This window comes from Amblyomma americanum, chromosome 6 (genome assembly GCF_052857255.1).
Source record: "Amblyomma americanum isolate KBUSLIRL-KWMA chromosome 6, ASM5285725v1, whole genome shotgun sequence".
Lineage (NCBI taxonomy): Eukaryota > Metazoa > Arthropoda > Arachnida > Ixodida > Ixodidae > Amblyomma > Amblyomma americanum.
Genome location: NC_135502.1, coordinates 55,895,088 through 55,915,744, shown reverse-complemented (window position 1 = coordinate 55,915,744; position 20,657 = coordinate 55,895,088). Strand labels below are relative to the sequence as shown.

At 45.9% G+C, this 20,657-nt stretch overlaps 1 protein-coding gene and 2 long non-coding RNA genes across 4 annotated transcripts; 2 read left to right on the top strand and 1 right to left on the bottom strand.

Annotated features, from left to right (window-relative positions):
- The first annotated feature begins 127 nt into the window (after window positions 1-127).
- On the top strand, window positions 128-11,135 carry LOC144093497 (putative serine carboxypeptidase CPVL). Of its 2 annotated transcripts, none has more exons than XM_077626943.1 (6): window positions 128-296; window positions 2,363-2,409; window positions 3,411-3,613; window positions 4,828-5,158; window positions 5,894-6,411; window positions 9,957-11,135. In XM_077626943.1, the coding sequence occupies exons 1-6, from the start codon at window positions 241-243 to the stop codon at window positions 10,236-10,238; spliced, it is 1,437 nt and encodes a 478-aa protein (XP_077483069.1). In that variant the 5' UTR covers window positions 128-240; the 3' UTR covers window positions 10,239-11,135. The 2 variants fall into 2 exon arrangements, with proteins under 2 accessions (XP_077483069.1, XP_077483068.1); XM_077626942.1 differs by lacking the exon at window positions 128-296 and adding an exon at window positions 823-1,506.
- Window positions 9,978-16,861, bottom strand: LOC144093499 (uncharacterized). The gene is made up of 4 exons (XR_013306288.1): window positions 16,654-16,861; window positions 11,577-11,676; window positions 11,398-11,476; window positions 9,978-10,105 (listed from the first exon to the last, which is right to left on the bottom strand). It is a non-coding gene; the product is annotated as an uncharacterized LOC144093499 (long non-coding RNA).
- LOC144093500 (uncharacterized) lies at window positions 11,688-20,334 on the top strand. Its single transcript, XR_013306289.1, has 3 exons — window positions 11,688-14,758; window positions 19,022-19,096; window positions 20,286-20,334. It is a non-coding gene; the product is annotated as an uncharacterized LOC144093500 (long non-coding RNA).
- The last annotated feature ends 323 nt before the right edge of the window (window positions 20,335-20,657 follow it).

Genomic DNA, 20,657 nt, shown 5'->3' with positions numbered 1-20,657 from the left:
ACCCTCAGCAAGCACAGGACCTTCACCGACGCAGGAAATGGCAAGCACGTGCGACGTTTCGTCATCGATGCACCGAATAACAGGCTGTCGCCAAAAACATCCGGTCACTTTGCACCTGAAGCAGTGGGCTAGACTAGTCGCACTGCACAGGTGTTGCGGTCGCTACCCATTCCATTGCATTCCACAAGTGTTGCAGTCACTACGTTTCCACTGCACTGCCGACGCCACGTCATTTCAGCCATGCAAGCAGAGGTGTGTGTCGATGGTCGCTGGCTGGAAAGACGCGCTATCAACAGGTGCGCAAACAGCGTGTCAATCGTTAACGCACGGATCTGTTGATAACGCACTAAATGAGAGAAACGCATATGGCACTGATCGACCAACACTAACTTAGTGCATGAACGCTTCGACACGTGGTTGGCCTTTATGTTAGATGCTGCTGTTCATGACCCCGAAGCATAATGGCACATCCTCACTGCAACGTGTTTCGGGGGTTGCTGTCACGGTGTGAAATGACTCACGAGGGAGTTGCGTCCGGCGGGCGAGGAAAAAACGGACTCACACAAGTTCTATTCCAAATCCATTCCCTCTGCAGACGCCCCTTCCTTTTCTTTGTTATTTTGTCAAGTTTCATAATAATAATAATAATAATTGGTTTTGGGGGAAAGGAAATGGCGCAGTATCTGTCTCATATATCGTTGGACACCTGAACCACGTCGTAAGGGAAGGGACAAGGGAGGGAGTGAAAGAAGAAAGGAAGAAGGAGGTGCCGTAGTGGAGGGCTCCGGAATAATTTCGACCACCTGGGGATCTTTAACGTGCACTGACATCGCACAGCACACGGGCGCCTTGGCGTTTTTCCTCCATAAAAACGCAGCCGCCGCGGTCGGGTTCGAACCCGGGAACTCCGGATCAGTAGTCGAGCGCCCTAACCACTGAGCCACCGCGGCGGGGCACTTGTTTCATGAGCTCGACCAGAGCTAGAGATTAAATATTGCAGCTATGGAGCTCTCAATAAGCGGCGCAGAAATAAACAGGAAAGGAGCTGCCGATCAATGCATGGAATACAGACCCAATGGGTCAATGCCACATTTCGAACTTAGCAAGGTACAGCAATGCAGCACTTGTCAAACGCATTTGCATTGCCAGAATCGCACCCATGGAAAGCTTCGGTGAACAACAACCTTCGGTGCCTTTCTTCCGCTGCCCACCACAGGCTTTAGGCTTGCCTTATTCAATAACTTTAATCATTCTGTATATCACTGATCCGAACAACGCATTGTTCTAGTCGATAAATTTATCGCAAATGCGGTAATTTCTATTGTTTATTCCGAAGCCGTGAACATCCTGCGTGCCCATAAATGTGCTACTTTCGAGGAAATCAGGATTAAATATCAATTAAAACATATTTTGCGTATAGTTTACTGTCAGAATGCAAGCGGTGCTCCTACTCCTCCTGTTCACCAGCAATTTCTCATTTGGCGCTAACGCAAGCCACCAGAAATTGTAAGTATTCACCGTTTTTGCTTTGGGAGCTCAAGTCGTGAAAATATTGATATGATTAAGCCATTCCTTGGCTGTTCGGAAAACCCATCACGTGCAACTCATGCACATACGTCGCCCACGTCATATACCCAGTCTGGTTTGGCTCTGACAGTCTACATTCAGGACCCCCCCTACTCCACTTCTTCCCGTCCAGGTGGAAAAACGTCCTCTAGCACATCCCTGGACGACCGGGGTAACCTGGTCGCCCGGGCCACCCAAATAGCTATGACAAATGGAGCCCTGGAAGGGCACCACCGCCTGAGGGCCTTCCTCCAACCTTTGCTCATAAAAAAAGTATTCTCTCTCTCTCGCTCTCGCTCTCTCTCCACCAATATAGCATCCAACTTCGCGTCTAGCTATATCCTGGTATCATTTGCGAGCATGAATCTGCAGCCGCCATTCATTATACTTATGCCGAACGTCGTTGATTCTGTTAACAACGTCACCCAGCTTGGGTTATGCATGTGCATTCTTCAGTCTACCCACGTAGCCAAAACTGTTTATGCACTAAGGTCTTCTTGGAGTGAGCAACTTAGTCGAATAAATATTGCTGGGATCGTATTACTTTCTTACGCATGCTACCGCGTAGTATACGACAAAGCTTGTCGATGCAGTAGAAGGTCGGGTCGCATTATAAGAATATAAAGCTATGATACGGGGTTGCACCTGATATTGGCGCGAAGTAACATGCAAAAAACGTACTCTAAACACACAAAAAAAGTTGCTCGGGGCAGGTTAACACGCTATTGAAAATGACAGAACAAGTTCAGAGGTTAGTTACCTCTGAAATTGTACTTTTGATTTGAATGTCTTGCAGGAGCCAACACGCAACTAAGAATGGCGCCAAGAAAAGCGCTCACAAAGGTAATACCATTGTCACTCCGATGTGGCAACATTCATAGCGTCGGTTATTCAAGTTGAAATACGAACTCATTGGAGAAGATGGTAATTTTAGGTCATTTAAAAGAGGTATTAGTCCTTCAGTGCACAAAATTTGACTGTTGGTGAGAGAGTTCAAGTACTAAAACAATAAAACGTGCTGGAAAGCAGAGTTACGGCAGATGTTATGTCCGTGTACTGCTTGGCTAACGCCGGAGCGAACAACTTTTTATCATGTTTATTAGAGTAGACGTTGCGTCGTATTTCTGCTTACAAATTTACGCCTTAAACCAGAGCACAATTCCACATCCATCGTTATGGGCCTGTAGGTCAAGTAAATCAAAAACAACAACATTGAATACAGGATCATCAAGCTGCTGAATACTAATTTAAAGCTGTGGGCTCAGTTATTTTAGTGTATGCTTCATTGTATTGAAAAATCGTCTACAAGAACCCTTTTCTTAGCAGGAACATTCGGAAACCATCCCATAGTCAGTCCCCTTCTACTCGCTTTCTACCTTTGTACAATCTGCGTCACCTCTTTGAAGAGCGCTCCAGCAGTGAGCCGATATAATAAAAACCGAAATCAGCCAGCAGGCCATGGTTTTCGAGTGAAGTGCTCGCGCCCCACTACCTTCTATTCCTATGTGGCCCTACTGCCCTACAAGCGCTGTCTGCCAAACCAAGCAGCTACAGCGAGTTGTCCCTTTGCTTGAGGGGCAGTGTTTCGCTAGAACATTCTGCATGAGCACAGAAGTGTGACGCAGGCTGTACTTTCCTAAGGTTTATATGCCTACAGCCAGCTAAGTGTACTGTCCCGACAGAGCTGAACAGATAAGATCTGCAAAATTGGGCCACGTGATTACAAATACCATGACTTTATGAGGGTACAAGCTCAACAAGAATGCAAACAATGACCCTTCTTCTGGAGAGTCGAAAATATTAACAATTGAATAAAAAGCTTTCCATCCTTTTGTCCGACACAGGCCATACGTCAACCTCAGAAGTCAACGAGAGAGAGCCTCTGCTCTTGACTCCTCTAATTGAAGCTGGCCAGTATGACGAAGCCTTGGAAAGAAGCAGGGTTGGCAGCCTCGGCGATGTCCCTGATGTTCTCAGTTACTCGGGGTTCATCACCGTCAACAAGGAGCTGGGAAGCAACCTCTTCTTCTGGTTTGTCCTTGCAATGGTAATGTCCAGAGCTGAAAACTACCGCAACCTTTCACGGCACAGACCGCAGTGTTTCCACATTGCTAGAATGATGCCAGGTTTCCGTAGAGGGAAAAAGATCTTATTTTCCTGAAACGATGCACCTTCCTGTTTTAAAATGACCATGCCACGAATAACATCTCCAAATATCAAAAATTGTGTTCCATAATGAATAAATTTATAGAATAATTTCGCTGAAAAACAGGGTGGCTTCCACGTTCTCCACTAAGTCGTAGAAGAAAGAGGATTGCTAGGATCATTTCATTCCAAAGGAAGAACTATTTGTACCCGTACCACTTGTTTAAACTGCGAGGCATTCCGCACTGCAGAAGTTACTCTAATTGGTGACTGAATTCCAAATTGTACTGTCAAGACAGTTGTGTGGTATTACGTATCACATGGTGAACAAGCGCAGTAAACAGACGAACGTAAGAAAGCACACTTAGATAACGGATAGGAACACGCTAACAGCATCACGTTCACCTACTGCCGATGTGTTTAAAAAGGTTTTACAGTTTGTTGTTATCTCTACAACCTTAATGTGTAGATTCGAATTACAGCCATTCTAATACCTTATACACTAGCGCAGGCGGGAAGCGTCTTGACGTCACCCGCCTTTCGACAAAACACACACATCCCAGTGCAGGGTCTTCAAAAAGCATTAAAATCTGAAATGTGGGCTAAGTAACACTTCTATTCCTCGCTCCTTCTGATCACCTTTTAATACATTGGATTCCAGTTTTAAAGCTAAACTAGACTATTGTTCGTTGAACATCGCCAAAAAATTCATTTCTCCTTGGATCTTGTTCACAACTCGTCGCATTCGTTCTTTTGCTTGCCTCGCGTCTGCACTGCAACTCCCCTTTTACTCCGAAAATCGTAGTAGTTATTGATACATAAACAAGGCGTAATAATATCGTTGAGATGAAAAAAACACGCAGGGAACATCTATTGCGGAAAAAGCGACGAACCTCCTGTGGTTGTCGATAGTCAACGTCAGGAAACATTCCAGAACGCCGCGCTTCGACAACCTGTGTGCGCCGCTCTGTCGACTGTGGAATTTTTACACATTTCTATTACTCACTGGACCTTAAAGAAAATTTTGATTTATTTATTTATTTATTTATTTATTTGGAGAACAATGACACATAATAAGTGTGTTTCAAAACCTTAAAACATATCACTCTTTCACAGGAAAACCCCGACCGGGTGCCGGTAATGCTCTGGCTCCAGGGAGGACCGGGCACGTCTTCTCTCATGGGCCTGTTCGTAGAGCACGGGCCTTACTACGTGGACGAGAACTACGCGGCGCAGTTGCGCGAGATCACCTGGACGCGCACAATATCGGTTCTCTACGTGGACAACCCCGTGGGCACTGGCTTCAGCTTCACGCAGAGTGACGACGGCTACGCCCGCAACATGTCCGACGTGAGCAGAGACATGCTGGAGTTTCTGCAGCAGTTCTTCACCCTCTTCGATAATTACTCCTCGAACGATTTCTACTTGGCCGGAGAATCATACGCCGGTGAGAACTATCCCCAGGGAAATTCTACACAGCTTTAATGAGAGGCGTTGCGTTTTCTGAAGGAAAATAAATTTCAAGGTTTAGTTTGCCCGACCTCCAAAGTGGGCAGCGTTAAAAAAAAGAGAAGACCAGTGTTGTCAAAGTTAAATTCGGTGAGAACTTACGCAAATCGCATCCAGGAGGAGAAAGAGATAAGCTTTATTTCCTGCGAAATTAACATGCCTAGGTTTTCTCGCGATTCAGCAAGATGGCCATCTTGGCCTCCAGTGGCTAACACTTCGTAACGCAGTGGAGATATTTTAAACTTGTTTTTTTTTTTCAAAAATAGAATATCCGGAAATGTTCTGGGCGAACATGGTGATCATGATGGCCGATTCATCCGCTTGCTGCAATATCTGACAAATAAAATGCTTCCTGCGCTCACAACAACCACTTCCGACGACCATATAAAATCATTGGGATGTACCAGACATTTCAAATTCTGGTTGTGGTTTGCACTGTTCAACGTCATTCGGAACGTTGTGGAAAGCATGCAATCTATAATGGTTGTACAGATTTTCTGAGATGGGTGCCTACAAGGAGCCACATGTTTATTTACTACAGGTTTTTACAGATATTTTGCTTATACGCCGAACCGTCTCAGGCAGGTTTGTATGCATCAGGAAGGCGGGACATCAAGCTATTGCATCACCTCCTGAGGCGACTTAATTATTTCATGCGCTATTCTCTCCGCAGGTAAATACGTCTCTGCCATCGGCGCCGCCTTGCACCAGTCCAGAGGAGAGTTGCGAGTATCAGTCCATCTCAAAGGTCTCTCAATTGGCAATGGCGTGATCGACTCGAAAACCATGCTCATTTATGGGCACCACCTCTACGAGATTGGTCTCATGGACCGACGCCAAGCAGCATACATGCAGAAAGAGTGTGATCTGGCAGCGGAACTGATCCGTGAGGAGCGCTACACGGAGGCCTCCTCGATTATGATGGAGCTGTTCTTAGGCACCATACTCGGAGGGCCTACATATTTTGAAAACGTCACAGGCTACGATTATGTCTACAATTACCTGATCACCAAAAAACCTGAGTCGCACACACGTTACGAGAAGTTTGTGCACACCTCGGCAGTGCGCCATGCCATTCACGTGGGAGGAGCACAGTTCAGCGAGAACAAATCAACCGTGGTGCTACACTTTAAGGCCGACCTTATGAAGTCCGTCAGAGACGAGTTCGCATTGCTTATAGACAACTACAAGGTAACTCTCCACACGTCACTCTTTGTAACTCAAAGCACTCAACAGAGCGGGGTTGCCTGTCCAGTCGTTGTGAACATTCTTCTGTAGATTTTATAACGACTGCTATATAGCGATTCATAACGATTTCTAACCACTGACGCGGCGTATGGACTACGACCCTGACCGCTATGGGCAGCGACAATATAAAAGTTCCTCTCAGGTCGCCTGTCCGAAGGCTGCTAGCATGGTGCGGGCCTAAGCGGTCCAGGGTGGTGCTGGTGCCATGTAGACTTGGAAGCATGGGGAGGATGAGCTGCAGAAACACCGCGAAGCTGCCTGCCAAAACTGCTAATTAGTTCAGGGACTTCCTTGCCAATGTCCTCAAGATAATGGGTACATGATGGCGCTGCGAGCGCAGCAGCAGGTCACGAAAGATTTTGGAATCTAAGGAGAACGCGTGGTCACTAAGGAGATGCTTCATATGATGTAGTAGCGTCACTGCGGCCTCCGATGTGATGCGTTCGCGGGGGAGGCGAGGCTCCACGTTTACGAACCGTGCTTTAGACCGTCGGACACAACTCCGCTAAAGTTATGCGGATACTTCCGTTAAAGGAGGTCTCTCGGCATTACTAGCATTATCGGCTCACGTCACCATAGCTCGAGCGTTACACAGGACGTATCATCACGGGCAAAAATAGCAGAACCCCCCCCCCCCCCTCCACTTAGTTCTGGAAAATTTTCGGCAACCTAGGGATCTTTAACATGCACTGATATCGCACAGCACACGGGCGCCTTTTGCGTTTCAACTCCATCGAAATGCGGCCGTCGAGGCCGGTTTCGAGCCCGGGAACTCCGGTTTAGTGGTATCGCGCAGCGGGCTTTGAAGCTGATCTTATTGCAAACAACGTCCTTTCGCACAATGAAATGAAATCAAATCAAATTTATTTCAACATTGGCACAATGTTGATGGCTTCCCTGACAACAAGCTGTGAACACAGCTTGACAAGGTCAGGGAGACATTTTGGCAGCAGCGATCGTAAGTCAAAAGCCTTACGATCTTCATTACGAGAAAAGTCGGAGGCATCTGTATGCATAGAGTGGTGGTAAAAAAAAAAGAGGGTGTTGTGCACGCCAGATATTCCTATTCGTTACGTAGGATTAAGTTGGATTACGGTTCATTTTGGCATTTTACGAGTGGATTCTGGCTGATTGAGGTTGGTTAAAACTGGACTGCGTAAGATTAAATTGGATTCAGGTAGATTATAATGGATTACTGGTGGATTCTTGGGGATTGCAGTAGATAATAGCGGATTACATTGAACTAAGTTCCATTAAGTTGGATCGATCGTAGTGGATTCAGGGTAGAATGCATTGAATTAAGTTGCAGTAGGGCGGATTGAGTTGTGATATGATGGATTGCGATGAATTCAGAGCGGATTACATTTGATTAACTGAAAATAGGGTGAATTACCTTGTATCGTCGGGGATGATTAAGTCTTACGGTGGATTGTGGTAGATTAAGGGCAGACTCTAGCGTATTGCGGTGGAGTAAAGGAAATTAAGTTGAATTAGGTAGCATTAAGAATGTGTTCCATTAGATTGAGTTGCAGTAGGGTGAATTAGGTTGGATTACGGTGGATGGAGATGGTCTACGGATAGATTCTGGCGGATTGCGGTGTATTAAAAGTGGATTACGTCAAATTAGTTTAGTTTAGGTGGATTCTGGTGGAAAAATATTCGATTATGTGGGATTAAGTTACACTGGGGAATCAGGGTGCTTAAGAGTAGATTGCCGCGGATTTGCGGGTGGATTAAAAATAAGTAAACGCTTGCGCCTTCAAAGCACTTAAGACCCTTGGAAATTTTTTCGTGCTTAGCGTACTAAACCGACAGTAATTCTTTTTCTTCCAGGAGTGCTGTCATGTTTTAAATAGTTTAGGCGCTTACCACTGGGCCTTGGATGAAAACAACACTTCTTTCGCAACGCCGATGATGTGCTTTTAGCTTTTTCCGCTAGGTGGCGCCAGTGTTTTGATTTTCTTCGGTGGAGAGGCAGCCATGGTCCACTAAATCTTTCGTCGATGCGGCGGGTATCACTATGCCGTAACACCTCTTAGTGTGGAAACTGGGCGCTACTATACACCAGAAATGAGTAGTTGCGGTCCGGCGGGTGAGATTTATAGTATTTTCTGCCACATCACTTTTGCCGATGTGCAGTCTCCTTCGTGATCCCTGATCATGATTTCCATCATCTGGACATATGATAACGGGCGCATAAACTAATCTTAAAGTTATCGGTAAAACTCTAATACAGCGCTTGTAACAAAACCGTTCCAGAATCAAGCACCTTGGGCAACACGCTTGATGTCCTTCCGAAAAAAAATGGTTGTTTAAAATTCAGTGTACTATCCCTTGTAGATAATCTCTCGTTCCCCACCGTTTATCTCTGTTCAATCTCGCATTTACCCTCCGCTCATATCTCCTCAACGTGGAAAGGGATTTCAATCACCACTGTTCCACCTGCTGAATGCAATGTATTTCAATTAAACAAATTACCTCAATGCAAATGAATCCCATGAATTAAGCCAGATGTAAATTCATTCGTAGTTAGCGTTTACAGCTGGCGCTGCACATTTTACGGTGGAATGCATGGCTATATGGGTAAATCAAAGCTATAGCAGCTTTCACTGCAAGAAGAAAAACAAAAAGCAATCAGAACTTAAACCTGAAATTGGAAGAAAAGGATGAGAGGATAAAGTAAAAACTACAGCATGAGGGGTGCCCATCATAAACTAACGTGTTCTATAGAAGCTATGCGTATACCATTGCATTCTCTAGATGATTTTCGTGATCGGTCAGAAAACTGAGCACGTTAAGGAAGCTGAGATTCACGAATATAGATAATAAATGCATTGCTGCGTTAAAAATGCCTATCTCTATCTTGTTTCCAGCGTTGCCCGGCTCGCAAGTGCCAGTGCGTAGAGTATCTAGCGGGCAGGTGCATGCAAATAAAAGAGAATGTTTGAATTCATTTCAGCAGAGGAGTGTTCGTGCTCATTGTCGTGAGTCTGCCTACTTAATCACATCCACCGTCTTGCCATGCCTACAACAGTTTCTCTCTTCTGTTTATCGAGAGAATCCGCACCCATAACGTTGCAGATTGTCGTCGTCTTTTGGAAGCTACACAGCCAATATTTCGAGCACTTTTATCCTAAGAAACTTTTTGGGGACGGTAATTCTGGCTCTGTGTGTGCACACACAGACACCATCAGTTTTTTAATGGCGCCAGTCTAACAGAGTTTCTTTCCGAGCACTGCAGTTCGGCTCTCATGACACTTTCAGAGCTTCAGATTTCTGGAAGACGACCAGGTTTCCCTCACCACCCCTTCAAAACAACTCTCAAGTTCCAAGTTGGGTACTACAGCTCCGCTGTACAGCCCATGTTGCAAACCCGTTCTCTGGGAACCTTTCAAAAGTCCTCACGTGTACAGAGTTACTGCACTATCAACATATTTACAAATGTTGTTTCTTACACGGACCCCATGTGTTGCTCTCTTTTCGCAAAGGCACTCCACTATAGCGGTCAGCTGGACATCGCCGTTCCGTACACTGCGACCGAGGCCTTCATGTCTTCGCTGCAATGGTCAGGGGCCCAGGAGTTTGCCAGTGCCCCACAGCAGATATGGCGTTCGGCCGACGGTGACGAGGTGCTGGGCTACGTTAAGAAAGCGAACAACTTCACAATGGTTCTCGTCCGGAACGGGGGTCACATCCTGCCCTACGACCAGCCAGAAGTGGCCTCCGAACTGATCAGCGGATTTGTCAATGGCGTCTCGTTTGTCGTTTAGAAGGCAGACTTTAGCAACACTCACTCCCACATCACAAATAAAATGGCCTGATTTCTAAACAACGGTTACGATTGCGATTAGTTCGGTGCGCTTTCGGACACGAGGATCAGACAAAGCATGATTACTACAACAGATGTTGGCTTGGTTTATGGGAATTAACGCTCCAAAGCGACTTAGGCTATGAGGGATGTCACCTACTAAGAGGATTCCTAAACGCTCTAAAAGCTATGCTTGTGAGACACAATTAGATCATCGTTCGTAGTGACTATGCGCATTTTGAAACAAACATGGTTCCTTATTATCAAATAGACTTGTATTTTCTTGTGCATGCAAGTGCTCTCCTCCATTGTGTCGCATATATATGGACTACCCTCAAAGCTCGCTAGCCCACCTAATAATGCGAGGCCAAAGAAAAATTTCGCTGAAGGGCTCAGTTCTTGCAACTGCCAACAGCATGACATCAATTATCATGCTTTTCGTTTTAAACATACCTAGTTGGTACGCATTTTATTCAGCAGTAAAAAACAGTCCGTCGCAGGATATTTTATTTATATTTAATTGCTTATTGTGGCTTACTGCGGACCCTTGGATGCCCCTTTTCTTACGTAAGAAGAGGGGCATGTAAGGACATACGAACAATGATGAAGAAATCAGTAACACGCAAGTATAAATTTATGAAATTTTTGCTGGCGCTGTGAAGCTGTCTGTAAACCATCGTCCAGGTCCTGCATTGTCCGAGGAAAAAAAAGGAATCTTTAAATGTATCAGTTCGAGCATAGCTGGGCATAAGTCAGCCAGGATGATGACATTTTGTGTGCCGTGTCTTAAGAAGCTTTACATAATGTTATTGCTTGATTGAAATCTTGTTGGTAACAAGAAATTCTAGCCTGCGGTGCTTTCGGCGTGATACAAAAAGGGGGATGGAATTTCCTAATATTATTCTAGAGTGAGTGTCCAGCCATGAGAATTTATTAAACATAAACCCCACTGCCTTTCATTTCATTGTTTAGAGCCACTTGGTATTCCATTTAGTGTAAGGATCCGATGCTGGACATGCATACTCTATCTTTGGTCTGACAAATTTCACACTAGGAGGGACGATTTTAACCTTCTGTCACAGGAAGAAGAGTTTGCGGAAAGTGGAACAAATTTTATTAACATGCGTGTTCGACGACAACGTAGAGGTCATAGTACACCCAAGTATTTGCAGATGTCAGCCCCACGCAGTGCTGAAGAACCTAGTGCAAAAGAAAAAAATGCACAACCGATCATATGAATGGATGCGAAAAAATCTGCATTAGCAGTACTGGTTGTATATTTCACTGCTGCAAAGATTGCCTTGCCGTTGCGGCTTTTACATTCCAGTGCTGCAAGGGCTTCTCATGGGTGAAAGCGCCTAGGGGGTTAAAGTGAGTGAATGGGTGGTGGGCACGGCATTCTGGAAAAAAAAGAGGTGTGTGGTTGGGGGGTGGGGGGAGCAGAGGTTTCTGAAAGGTGAAGACTGGTGGAGAGCAAATGGCAAAAGACAAAGGCGGCCATTACATCACACAAGGTGGATAGATTTTGAGAAAGTGGGGAAAATAACGCTAGCGCATTGAAAACCACGCTTGGAGGTTCTAAACTCAAACCTGCTATGCAACCGTGTAGGAAGAAAGCATTAGAACAATACCTCACCATACCAAAAGCTATGCGAAATTAGTGACGCATGTCATGTGGTTACTGTTCCTTAAACAAGCCTTATACAATGGTTAGTGTGAAGTTCGTGCTTTTTCTTGTGTTTACTGGCATTAGCCTGCGCATGAACCGGTCGACTCGTTTCTAAAACAGGATGTTAGCCTATAGCCAAACGCACTAAAGGGTCTCTACTGGAGTGAGCTTCACTTAACCTACATGTATCGCTGGGCGTGAGAGTGGAGGTGCATGTATCATGTGGTGGGAAAGCGGTCGCACGAAGCGAGGCCAAGGAAGTGGTGATCAGTGTAACGCCTCAATGCAAGAAGAGAACTCTCACATCGTTTGAAGTTCCCCACCAAGAACAAGGTATGCGGAATCTTATCTCACAATTTTGCTACGTATAAAAACATCATAAGGTTATTCGAACGGTGCGCGAAGTAGAGGCGCCAACTCCGCATATTATCAACTAGCAAATCTGCAGTGGAACGGGTGCGGGCCCCAAGTATCTTGGCGAACTACAGTTTCTCCTAGCATACACCAATGTGAGAAGCCATTTTTAATCGTCCTTGAAAAAAAAAATCAATTTCCTTGCTCCTCAGCTACGGGAGGTGGTCGGTTCGAAACCCACCGCCGGACACCCACCGGTAAAAAAGGGTACAAGCGGCCCCCTGCCTGGCGCCCGGCTTTCTTTAGGGGTGTCCGCTTGGGAGAAGCTCCGTAAACCCCGCTGCGCCCCTCGCGGGCTAAGCCCCAGTTTCGAACGACCTCGCAGCCTGCTAAAGGTGGTACTCCGGTCCACGTGTGATCAGCAAAGCAACAGCAAAAAAAAAGCAACAGTGCTCGCTTACCTAAAGGTTACCGCTCTGCCAGCTGCCAAACGTTGCCTGTCTGACATGGATTTGTCATTTAATGCTCTGCCGTCAGTCCTCAGCGGCTACATAGCAAATCTCAGAGGCGGCACCCGGACAAGTGAGCAAGCTGAGGATGCGGGGGATATTTGGATCCTCTCAGGTTGCCATTCGAAACTTATATCGGAAAGTTTTAAAGCAGGAGCATTAAATAGTTCAGAAAGACAAGATTAGGCGTGTTTTTTGAGGGTATATCATTATTCAGTACGATGTCATTCACTTAGCACGTTTGGAGAACTGAGGAAGCATAAACGACGGGCATGTATTCAGTTGCCGTCGAACCGTAAAAGAGAGGACATGTTTCTGTATTCCTTATCAGTGAAGATATAGCATGCATCATCGATTAGTTTTTCAGCACTAACGAGATTAAGGCGGAATAAAAGGCACAAGTTTAAGGTATTAATTCATGTAAATCCATCGAAAGCCAGTCATGATGAAGAAATTATCAAAAATTTCCGTTAAGATGTTGAATCAGCCATGAATAAAGTAAGCAAAAAGTACACTGACTCACTACTCTGCTCAGTGCGAAGGGGTAGAAAAAGCAGGCAGTGGATAACTGTGACAAAGGTTCCCGTAGTGGCAGAGCAGCACTCTTAGTAGAGTGTGGAGAAAGGTGAAACCTGAGAATCGTTAACACTGTTGTACCTGGTCACCATCGGCCTTATGGAGGGCATCAAACAAAAACAACCGTCCACGCTGAAGCAGCGATGTGCCAGCCCCTTATGTAAAGCATGGTCTGCGATAACCTTTATCATCATATATAGGCCAGACGTTCACGTTGACCCTGCCGTCATCAGTGGATGGGATTGTGACGCTGTGCCTTGAATCACGAAGACGCCGTGCCGACAAAGTGGGAGTGCGACTTTTTTCCGTTTTGCAGAGGCCGAAAAGTGAAGACGAAAGAGTTAATTCTACGCAGCTGCTATGCGGCGAAAAGTAGAAGATATCTGTGACGATATATCGATAGTTTCATCTTCTCCCTCTCAAGGACACCGATATACATAATGACCCCCTTCATGTTAGTAATGTAAAAAGATAGTGAAGGCTGACTGCCTAGTTGGGCAGTTACCGGTTAAGTGAAGTCCTCGATTCAAAGATTCAAGCATCGGCTCACTTCGATGCAAAAGGAGCTTTTCTTCCGAAAAGCAAAAAAAAAACTAAATACACGTTTCGTCATCACCGACCTATTTTGAAATTAAAACTGTTGCGGCGACACCAATTTTTATAGAGCGGGTCTCAGAGGCCACGACGCTACACAGCCATTCACTTCGATGCAGTGGCAACCCTTTCCTTTCCGCAGTTTGAGTCAACTCGCGGGAAGATTTTTAAATCCAGTTTCCTCGCCTATAAATATGATGCGGACAAACGCTAACATAGGCACAAAGTGGCAGAGGAAAAATTTTTATTAAGAGCAATAATTTGATGGAGCTGTCCTCGCGGTCCATTTAACGCATGCTTGGGATACAGTGAAGAACTCCCGCCTGCACCAATTAAGGCGCGCGATGACTGCATCGACGGTGGCTTTAATCTGTCTCTCTCTCTCCCGCCTACTGTGTTGCCATTGCGAAGCGAAACGTCTAAAGTGCAATGTCAGTATTCGCTGGGAGAGTTCCACAGCGTCATCGCGCTATAAGTAGGGGTGTTCCCGGACCCTTTCGCTTTACACATCGTCCGAAACGCTGATTTAAACTTCCGCTCTCTTGACGCACTTGCCGAGCGCGCCTTTTAGCCACCTGCTTCGACAGCCTAACAGACGAGCCTCCGTTTGCCAGAGACATTGGCGGTCGTACCTGGAAATAAAATTTTATGGCCGATAACGACCGCATACAAATAATACATAAATACCGAACTAACCTCTTTGGAGATTGTGCTTTCCCCTCACTCACCGCGCTCTCCGTCCCAAGCACACAGCGACACAACACTAGGCGACGCACTTGAGTAAGTTGTCATTCTCATCGCAAATATCTCTATGTGTACCGAAGGAAAATTATTCCAGCGCTTCTACGCGGTTAGAAGGGTCATCCGCGATATCTGTGTACACGCCCAGTGATTCTGGACGAAAGCATTTTTCATCGAAAAAAGGTTTATGAACGCAATCGTTTCATATATGTCAAAATTTCAGCATAACGATCAATATATCCGTAGATCTTCCGTCGTTTTTTCCGATCGTCAAAAACGTTCCTAGTTGGTTTTTTATTTTTATTTTTATGGCAGTGTTAACTGCTCGATGCGAGTGATAGAGAAAGTTAAAAACAAAAGATTTTGCTATGCAAGGGGAATGGACCATTACCTTCAATAATTCCAAAATAGTGCCATACAATATTTCAATATTCAAATTTGTGTCTAAGAATGCGGTACATGCCACTTTATGTGACATAATAGGCGTTGGTGTAGGCGTGGAAATTCGAAACCGAAGACTTAGGCGGTCACTTCAATACGCGTGTGAACTAGAGATGCCTGGCAGAGTATACTGTGTGGGCTTTCTAACTGGGTCCCGTCATTGGGCAGGGGTGGGGAAACAAAAAGGATGCATTTATTTGCACCGACACTACTCCGCTCAAGCGCATGGACATCCTATAGAAGAAACTTGTACTATCACGGGATATATGGAGAACAAATTTAATTAAAATGAACTTTTGCAGTTGCGTTTAATATATCATGTATTTTTAGCGCGTCCGAAATAACTCCCAAGGTCGTCAGTTTTTTTTTCACAAAAGCTTCAATGATACCATGCAAAACGTTTTCTAGTGCGAGAATAAAAATTTCAATGATTTTATGCGCCCACATTTTTTATAACCCGCCCCGATAGTGCCTATGTACACGGGGCTGCTGTGTCATAGCCACGTGGTGTTCCGCGCGCCTTGTTCAATATGTGAAAAAAGTGTCCAGAATTTTGCTTCTTTTCCAAAACATTGCTCCGTGTTTTTCTGGGCGCTTTTGGTGTTAAATATTTCACATGAAAGCGTGCAATGTCATTTTGCGAAAATTAGCTGCCTGCCACACATGCACATACATACAGCCTGTAGGGTTCGGCGCGCCGTCGCATCTTTTTGTACATGTGTTGCGGATATTCCGCGAGACGGCAGTGACCACGCAGTTAGAAGGGGACTCATGCCTTTTTGGTTAGTCTCCCCATTCGTCCTTGCGGTTTCCTTCGCCGCTCCGGACGGCGGGACTATCTTCCGGCCTCGACCTTGGACCCCTGTCCCCTTAGCAAAGGATTGCGAGACCACCTAGGGAGGCCTCGGGGGTAAGGAAAAACGCTGACATCAGTTCTGAGCTTTCCTATTCGTCAAGACTGATGAGCCGCAGTTAGCAGTTTATTTTTACGTGTGGAAAGGGGCGCGGGCATCTTCGGGGTGTACCCGCGAAGGGAGCCGCGCCCGTGTGCTTTTGTCTCTAGCTACTCCTAGCTGGCAGGCGCTCGGTCTGGCCGAGTGTGGAGGGAGTGACCGTTGAGAGCTGGTGCGAGGCGCGCCAGTTTGACTGTTGGGACGCGGTGTTCCTCGCCTCTGTGCCGGCGGTCGGCTTGGCCGGCCGCGGATAGTTGTGGCCGTACACTGACTTTTGTTTGTACCCATCTGTAAATAGCCTGTATAAAAGCTCGTTTCTCACTAAATCGCTTCGCCTGCAAGTCGTATCATCGAGAAGCCTTCAAGCGGTGCATCCAGTTTCTGGAAATCACCGGACCAACACCACCGACAAACCTTTACTCAGCCTTTGTCAAAAGTTTAGAGCCCAAAGATGTTTTCCTCCAAGCAGTGTAGTGGGCCTCTTGTACCACCCGTGGCGGTCTTGACTGTCTGGTGCGGAAGTACCTGAGTTTTTCTTACCTTCAAGGAACTTGGAACGCAGGGGCTGCAGAACAAGCCACACGGGGTGGCCAGGAAGCAGCCACACCTGACTTCTGAACTTTTGACAAAGGCTGTACACGCACAAACATCAATTCTGTACCACGGATTCGAAATATAACACAAATACTTTCCGCACGGGCTTTGAAAAATGAAACCTGGGATGCCAGCTGCATGCTTCCCTTCACGTGTCGAGTGTTCATACGTGCCTTAAAATAAAAGCGAGCTCTCTGGCATATGCGCGAGTAAAAGACCTTCAGCAAGCAAATGACCTTTAGTGACGCAGGAAATGGCAAGCACGTGCGACGGTTCGTCGCCGGTGCACCGGATAACAGGCTGCCATGAAAAACAAAGAGGAAACTTTCGACCTGAAGCAATGAGCGAGACTGATCGCACTGCGCAATTGTGTCGGTCACCACCCATTCCAATGCATTGCCGCCTCACACGCCAGCTCAGCCATGCAAGCAGTGTTGTTTGTTAGTGGTCGCTGGCTCGAAGCCCACGCTATCAGCAGGCGCATACATCGTCAACAGTTAACGTGCGGGTATGCTGCCGCACTAAATTGGAGAAAAGCAGGGCACAGATCGAGCAACATTATGTTACAGGATGAACGCTTCGACGCATGCTTGGGCTTTGCGTTGGACTCTGCTGTTGTTGGCCGCGAAACATAATGGTAGATCCTCATTGTAACTTGGGCTTTCGTTTTATTTTTTCATGATGCGCTGAACTGTATGTTAGCGCTTCCAGCAAACTCTCCGCTTTTTTGTCTTTACGGCCAAGGTCTTACATTTTTGGAGTTCCTTTGGAATATTCGCGCTCCGCCAAACTTTACAAAGAAGAGTAACCAGATTCTCTATTTGTTATGATTTTGGTTTGGCTTTACGGGGTGTAACATCCCAGAGCGACTCAGACTGTGAGGGACGCCGAAGTGGAGGGCTCCGGATAAGGTGCGCTTGGGGTTGTGTAGACGTGTCTAGACAGCTCAGTGTATTAGGCTGTAATAGAGCCAGAATTAACGCCACGTGTCCCTACCGCAATGGAAAATCCCGCAAGCGGAGAAGGCGACCAACACGGCAGTATGTCGATGAGGATGGAGCACCGGTGACTGCACAGGCTCAGCGTATGGGGCGAACAGAATTGACGGAGGGGGCGAAGCAGGCCGAACGGATTTCATACCTTAATGCTGCCGTATTCTGCACACGCAACAGAATTAGATGTCCTCTAAAATTTTTATCTGGACCCGAAACGACCACCAAACTCAACATTGTTTTGCGATTTCTCGCGCAGACGGCATTCCAGACAGAGTTCTCGAGAGTTCACAGGTAGCAACAGGCGAGAACTGTGCTGCAGCATATCAAAATGTGAACGTGAACCCCTGCTGATATTTTCAAAAAAAAAAAAACAGTGCTGGGGCATGAACCGCAGCGGCAGCTTATGGCCTGCTCCCCAAGTTTCGTTACAATGGCGTGAGTTGTCACCGCCTACATTCAGGAGAATCCTTGTTTGCGTGACATCCCTCACCGCATTCTGACAGTAAACTTGAAAATAAAAATACGGTAAATAGTGTTCATAGGAGAAAGAACTAAATAATGGTGGTATTAATACAGTTCGTGGAACCACCAACAGTAGGCTTAAGGAGCCCTTCGTTTGCCCTGTTCTTGTCTTCTCGTAAGAACAGAGCTTGCAGTAGGAGGAAAAGGAGAAGAAATATGAGGAGCAAAGGGATGAACACGAGGAGGTGGAGAAAACGAAGGATAGTATGAATAGTGCGAGGCAATTCTAGTGAGTACAGAGATATTGAGAGCCAGTAAAACCTAGCGAATGAGCACCGATTCAATTCTATTCCATACATTCGCTTACCAGATGTCCCTTCCTTTTTTTGTGTTATTAATCAAGTTTCATCAGCTGGAGCAAATACAAAGATTAAATATCGTTGCTGTGGGGCTTTCACTAAGGTGCACTCCTGTATCATTGCACAGAAATAAACAGAAACGAGATTCCCGCTCATGCGTGCAGCACTGAACAATGCCACCGTTAAACCTTAGCAAAGTGCTACAATACAGCACTTGCCGAAAGAAATTGTATTGTCAGAATCGCAGACATAGAAAGCTTTGATCAAAAACAACGTTCGGCGCCTTTCTGGCACTGCCCAGCACGAGACTTAGGCCTACCTTTTTCAATAAGCTAAATCATTCAATTTGTCACTGATCTGAACGACGCAATGTTCGACTCGTGGAGTTTGCCAAAAGTGTGGTAAGTTCTAATGTTTTATTCGGAGCTGGAAATATCCTGCGTGCCATAAAGGCGCGAATGTCAATTAAAGCGCATTTTACGTATGGTTTATTGCCAGAATGCAAGCGGTGCTCCTACTCCTCCTGTTTACCAGTGATTTTTCATTTGGCGTTTGCTCAAGCCACAAGAAAGGGTAAGTATTCACCATTTTTGCCTTCGGGGCTCATGTCCTGAAAATGTCTCTACGATCTAAGCACTCCTTGGCTGTTCGGGAAAGGCAATGCACGCTGCTCCTACTAATATGTCGCACCAGTTGTATACCTAGTCTGGTTTTGCCCTGACGCAGTCTGCCTTCTAAAGTAAATAAAATGTTTACATATTTCAGTTTACGGCAGAATGCAACACAACCCTTTCCACCAAACTTCCTTTTAAGTAATTCTGTAAGCAGCATTCTACGTAGCCCATCAGCCCACATTAGAAAACATTATGCGGAAGCTGCCTTCTTGTGATGTAGGCGTCACATTCTGACATCTTCGACGGCGATCCGGTGACTATGGCGTTCTCCTAGTGTACGCAAGTTCGAGGACTGGATTCCCGGCCTCAATATTCTAACTTCAATAGACGATTTCGAAAACGTGGACCATTGTGCGCCTCGTATGCCATGTGTATCTTTACCGCGAAAACCCGACCTCTCCCTGTCCAGATGGGAAAAGGTCCGGTCTAAAACAACCCTCGACGACCAGCGTGATCTGATCGCAGGGGCCACCCAAATAGCTACGGCAGATGCAGCCATCAAAGGACACCACCCTCTACCGTTGCTCATAATAAAATGTTTTCTCTCTCTCTCTCCACCAATATAGCACCCAACTTCGCATCTGGCTATTTCTTGGTACCATTTGAGAGCATGAATCTGCAGCCACCATTCACTATGCTGACGCCTAACGACGTTGGCATGGTTGCTACGTCACCCAGCTTGAGTTATACACGTGCATTCTTCAGTGTACCCACGTAGCCGAAGCTGTTTATGCACTAAGGTCTTCTCGGAGTGAGCCATTGGGTCAGATAAATATTGCTCGGATTGTATTCCTTTCTTACACGTGCTACAGCGTAGTATACGACGGCAACTGAAGTAGTATACGGCAACTGAAGCCAAAAGACGTGCTCGCACCTGATATCGGCGCGAAGTAACATGCGAAAAACTTACTCCAAACACAAAAAAACAAGTTGCAATGCTGGGGGCAGGTTAACACGCTATTGAAAATAACAGAACAATTTCAGAGGTTATTCACCTCTGAAAAGAAAAATACGGTAAATAGGGTTCACCGTAAATTTCAGAGGTTATTTACCTCTGAAATTGTACTTTTGATTTGAATGACTTGCAGGAGCCACCACGCACCTAAGAATGGCGCCAAGAAAAGCGCTCACAAAGGTAATTATATTGTCAGTCTGCGCTGGCAACATTGACAGCGCTCATTTTTTTAGTTGAAATATGGACGCATTGGAGAACAAGATAATTGTAGGTTATTAAGGAGAGGCATTATTCCTTCAGCTAGTGCAGCAAATTTGACTGTTGGTGAGAATGAGTTGAAGCACTAAAACATTAAAACGTGCTGCAAATCCGAGTTACGGCAGATGTTAAGTCCATGCACTGTTTGGCTAACGTCGATGCTAACATCTTTTTATCACGCTTATTAGAGTGAGTGTTGGGTCGTATTTCTGCTTACAAATTGCGGCCTCAAAACCAGAGCACTGTT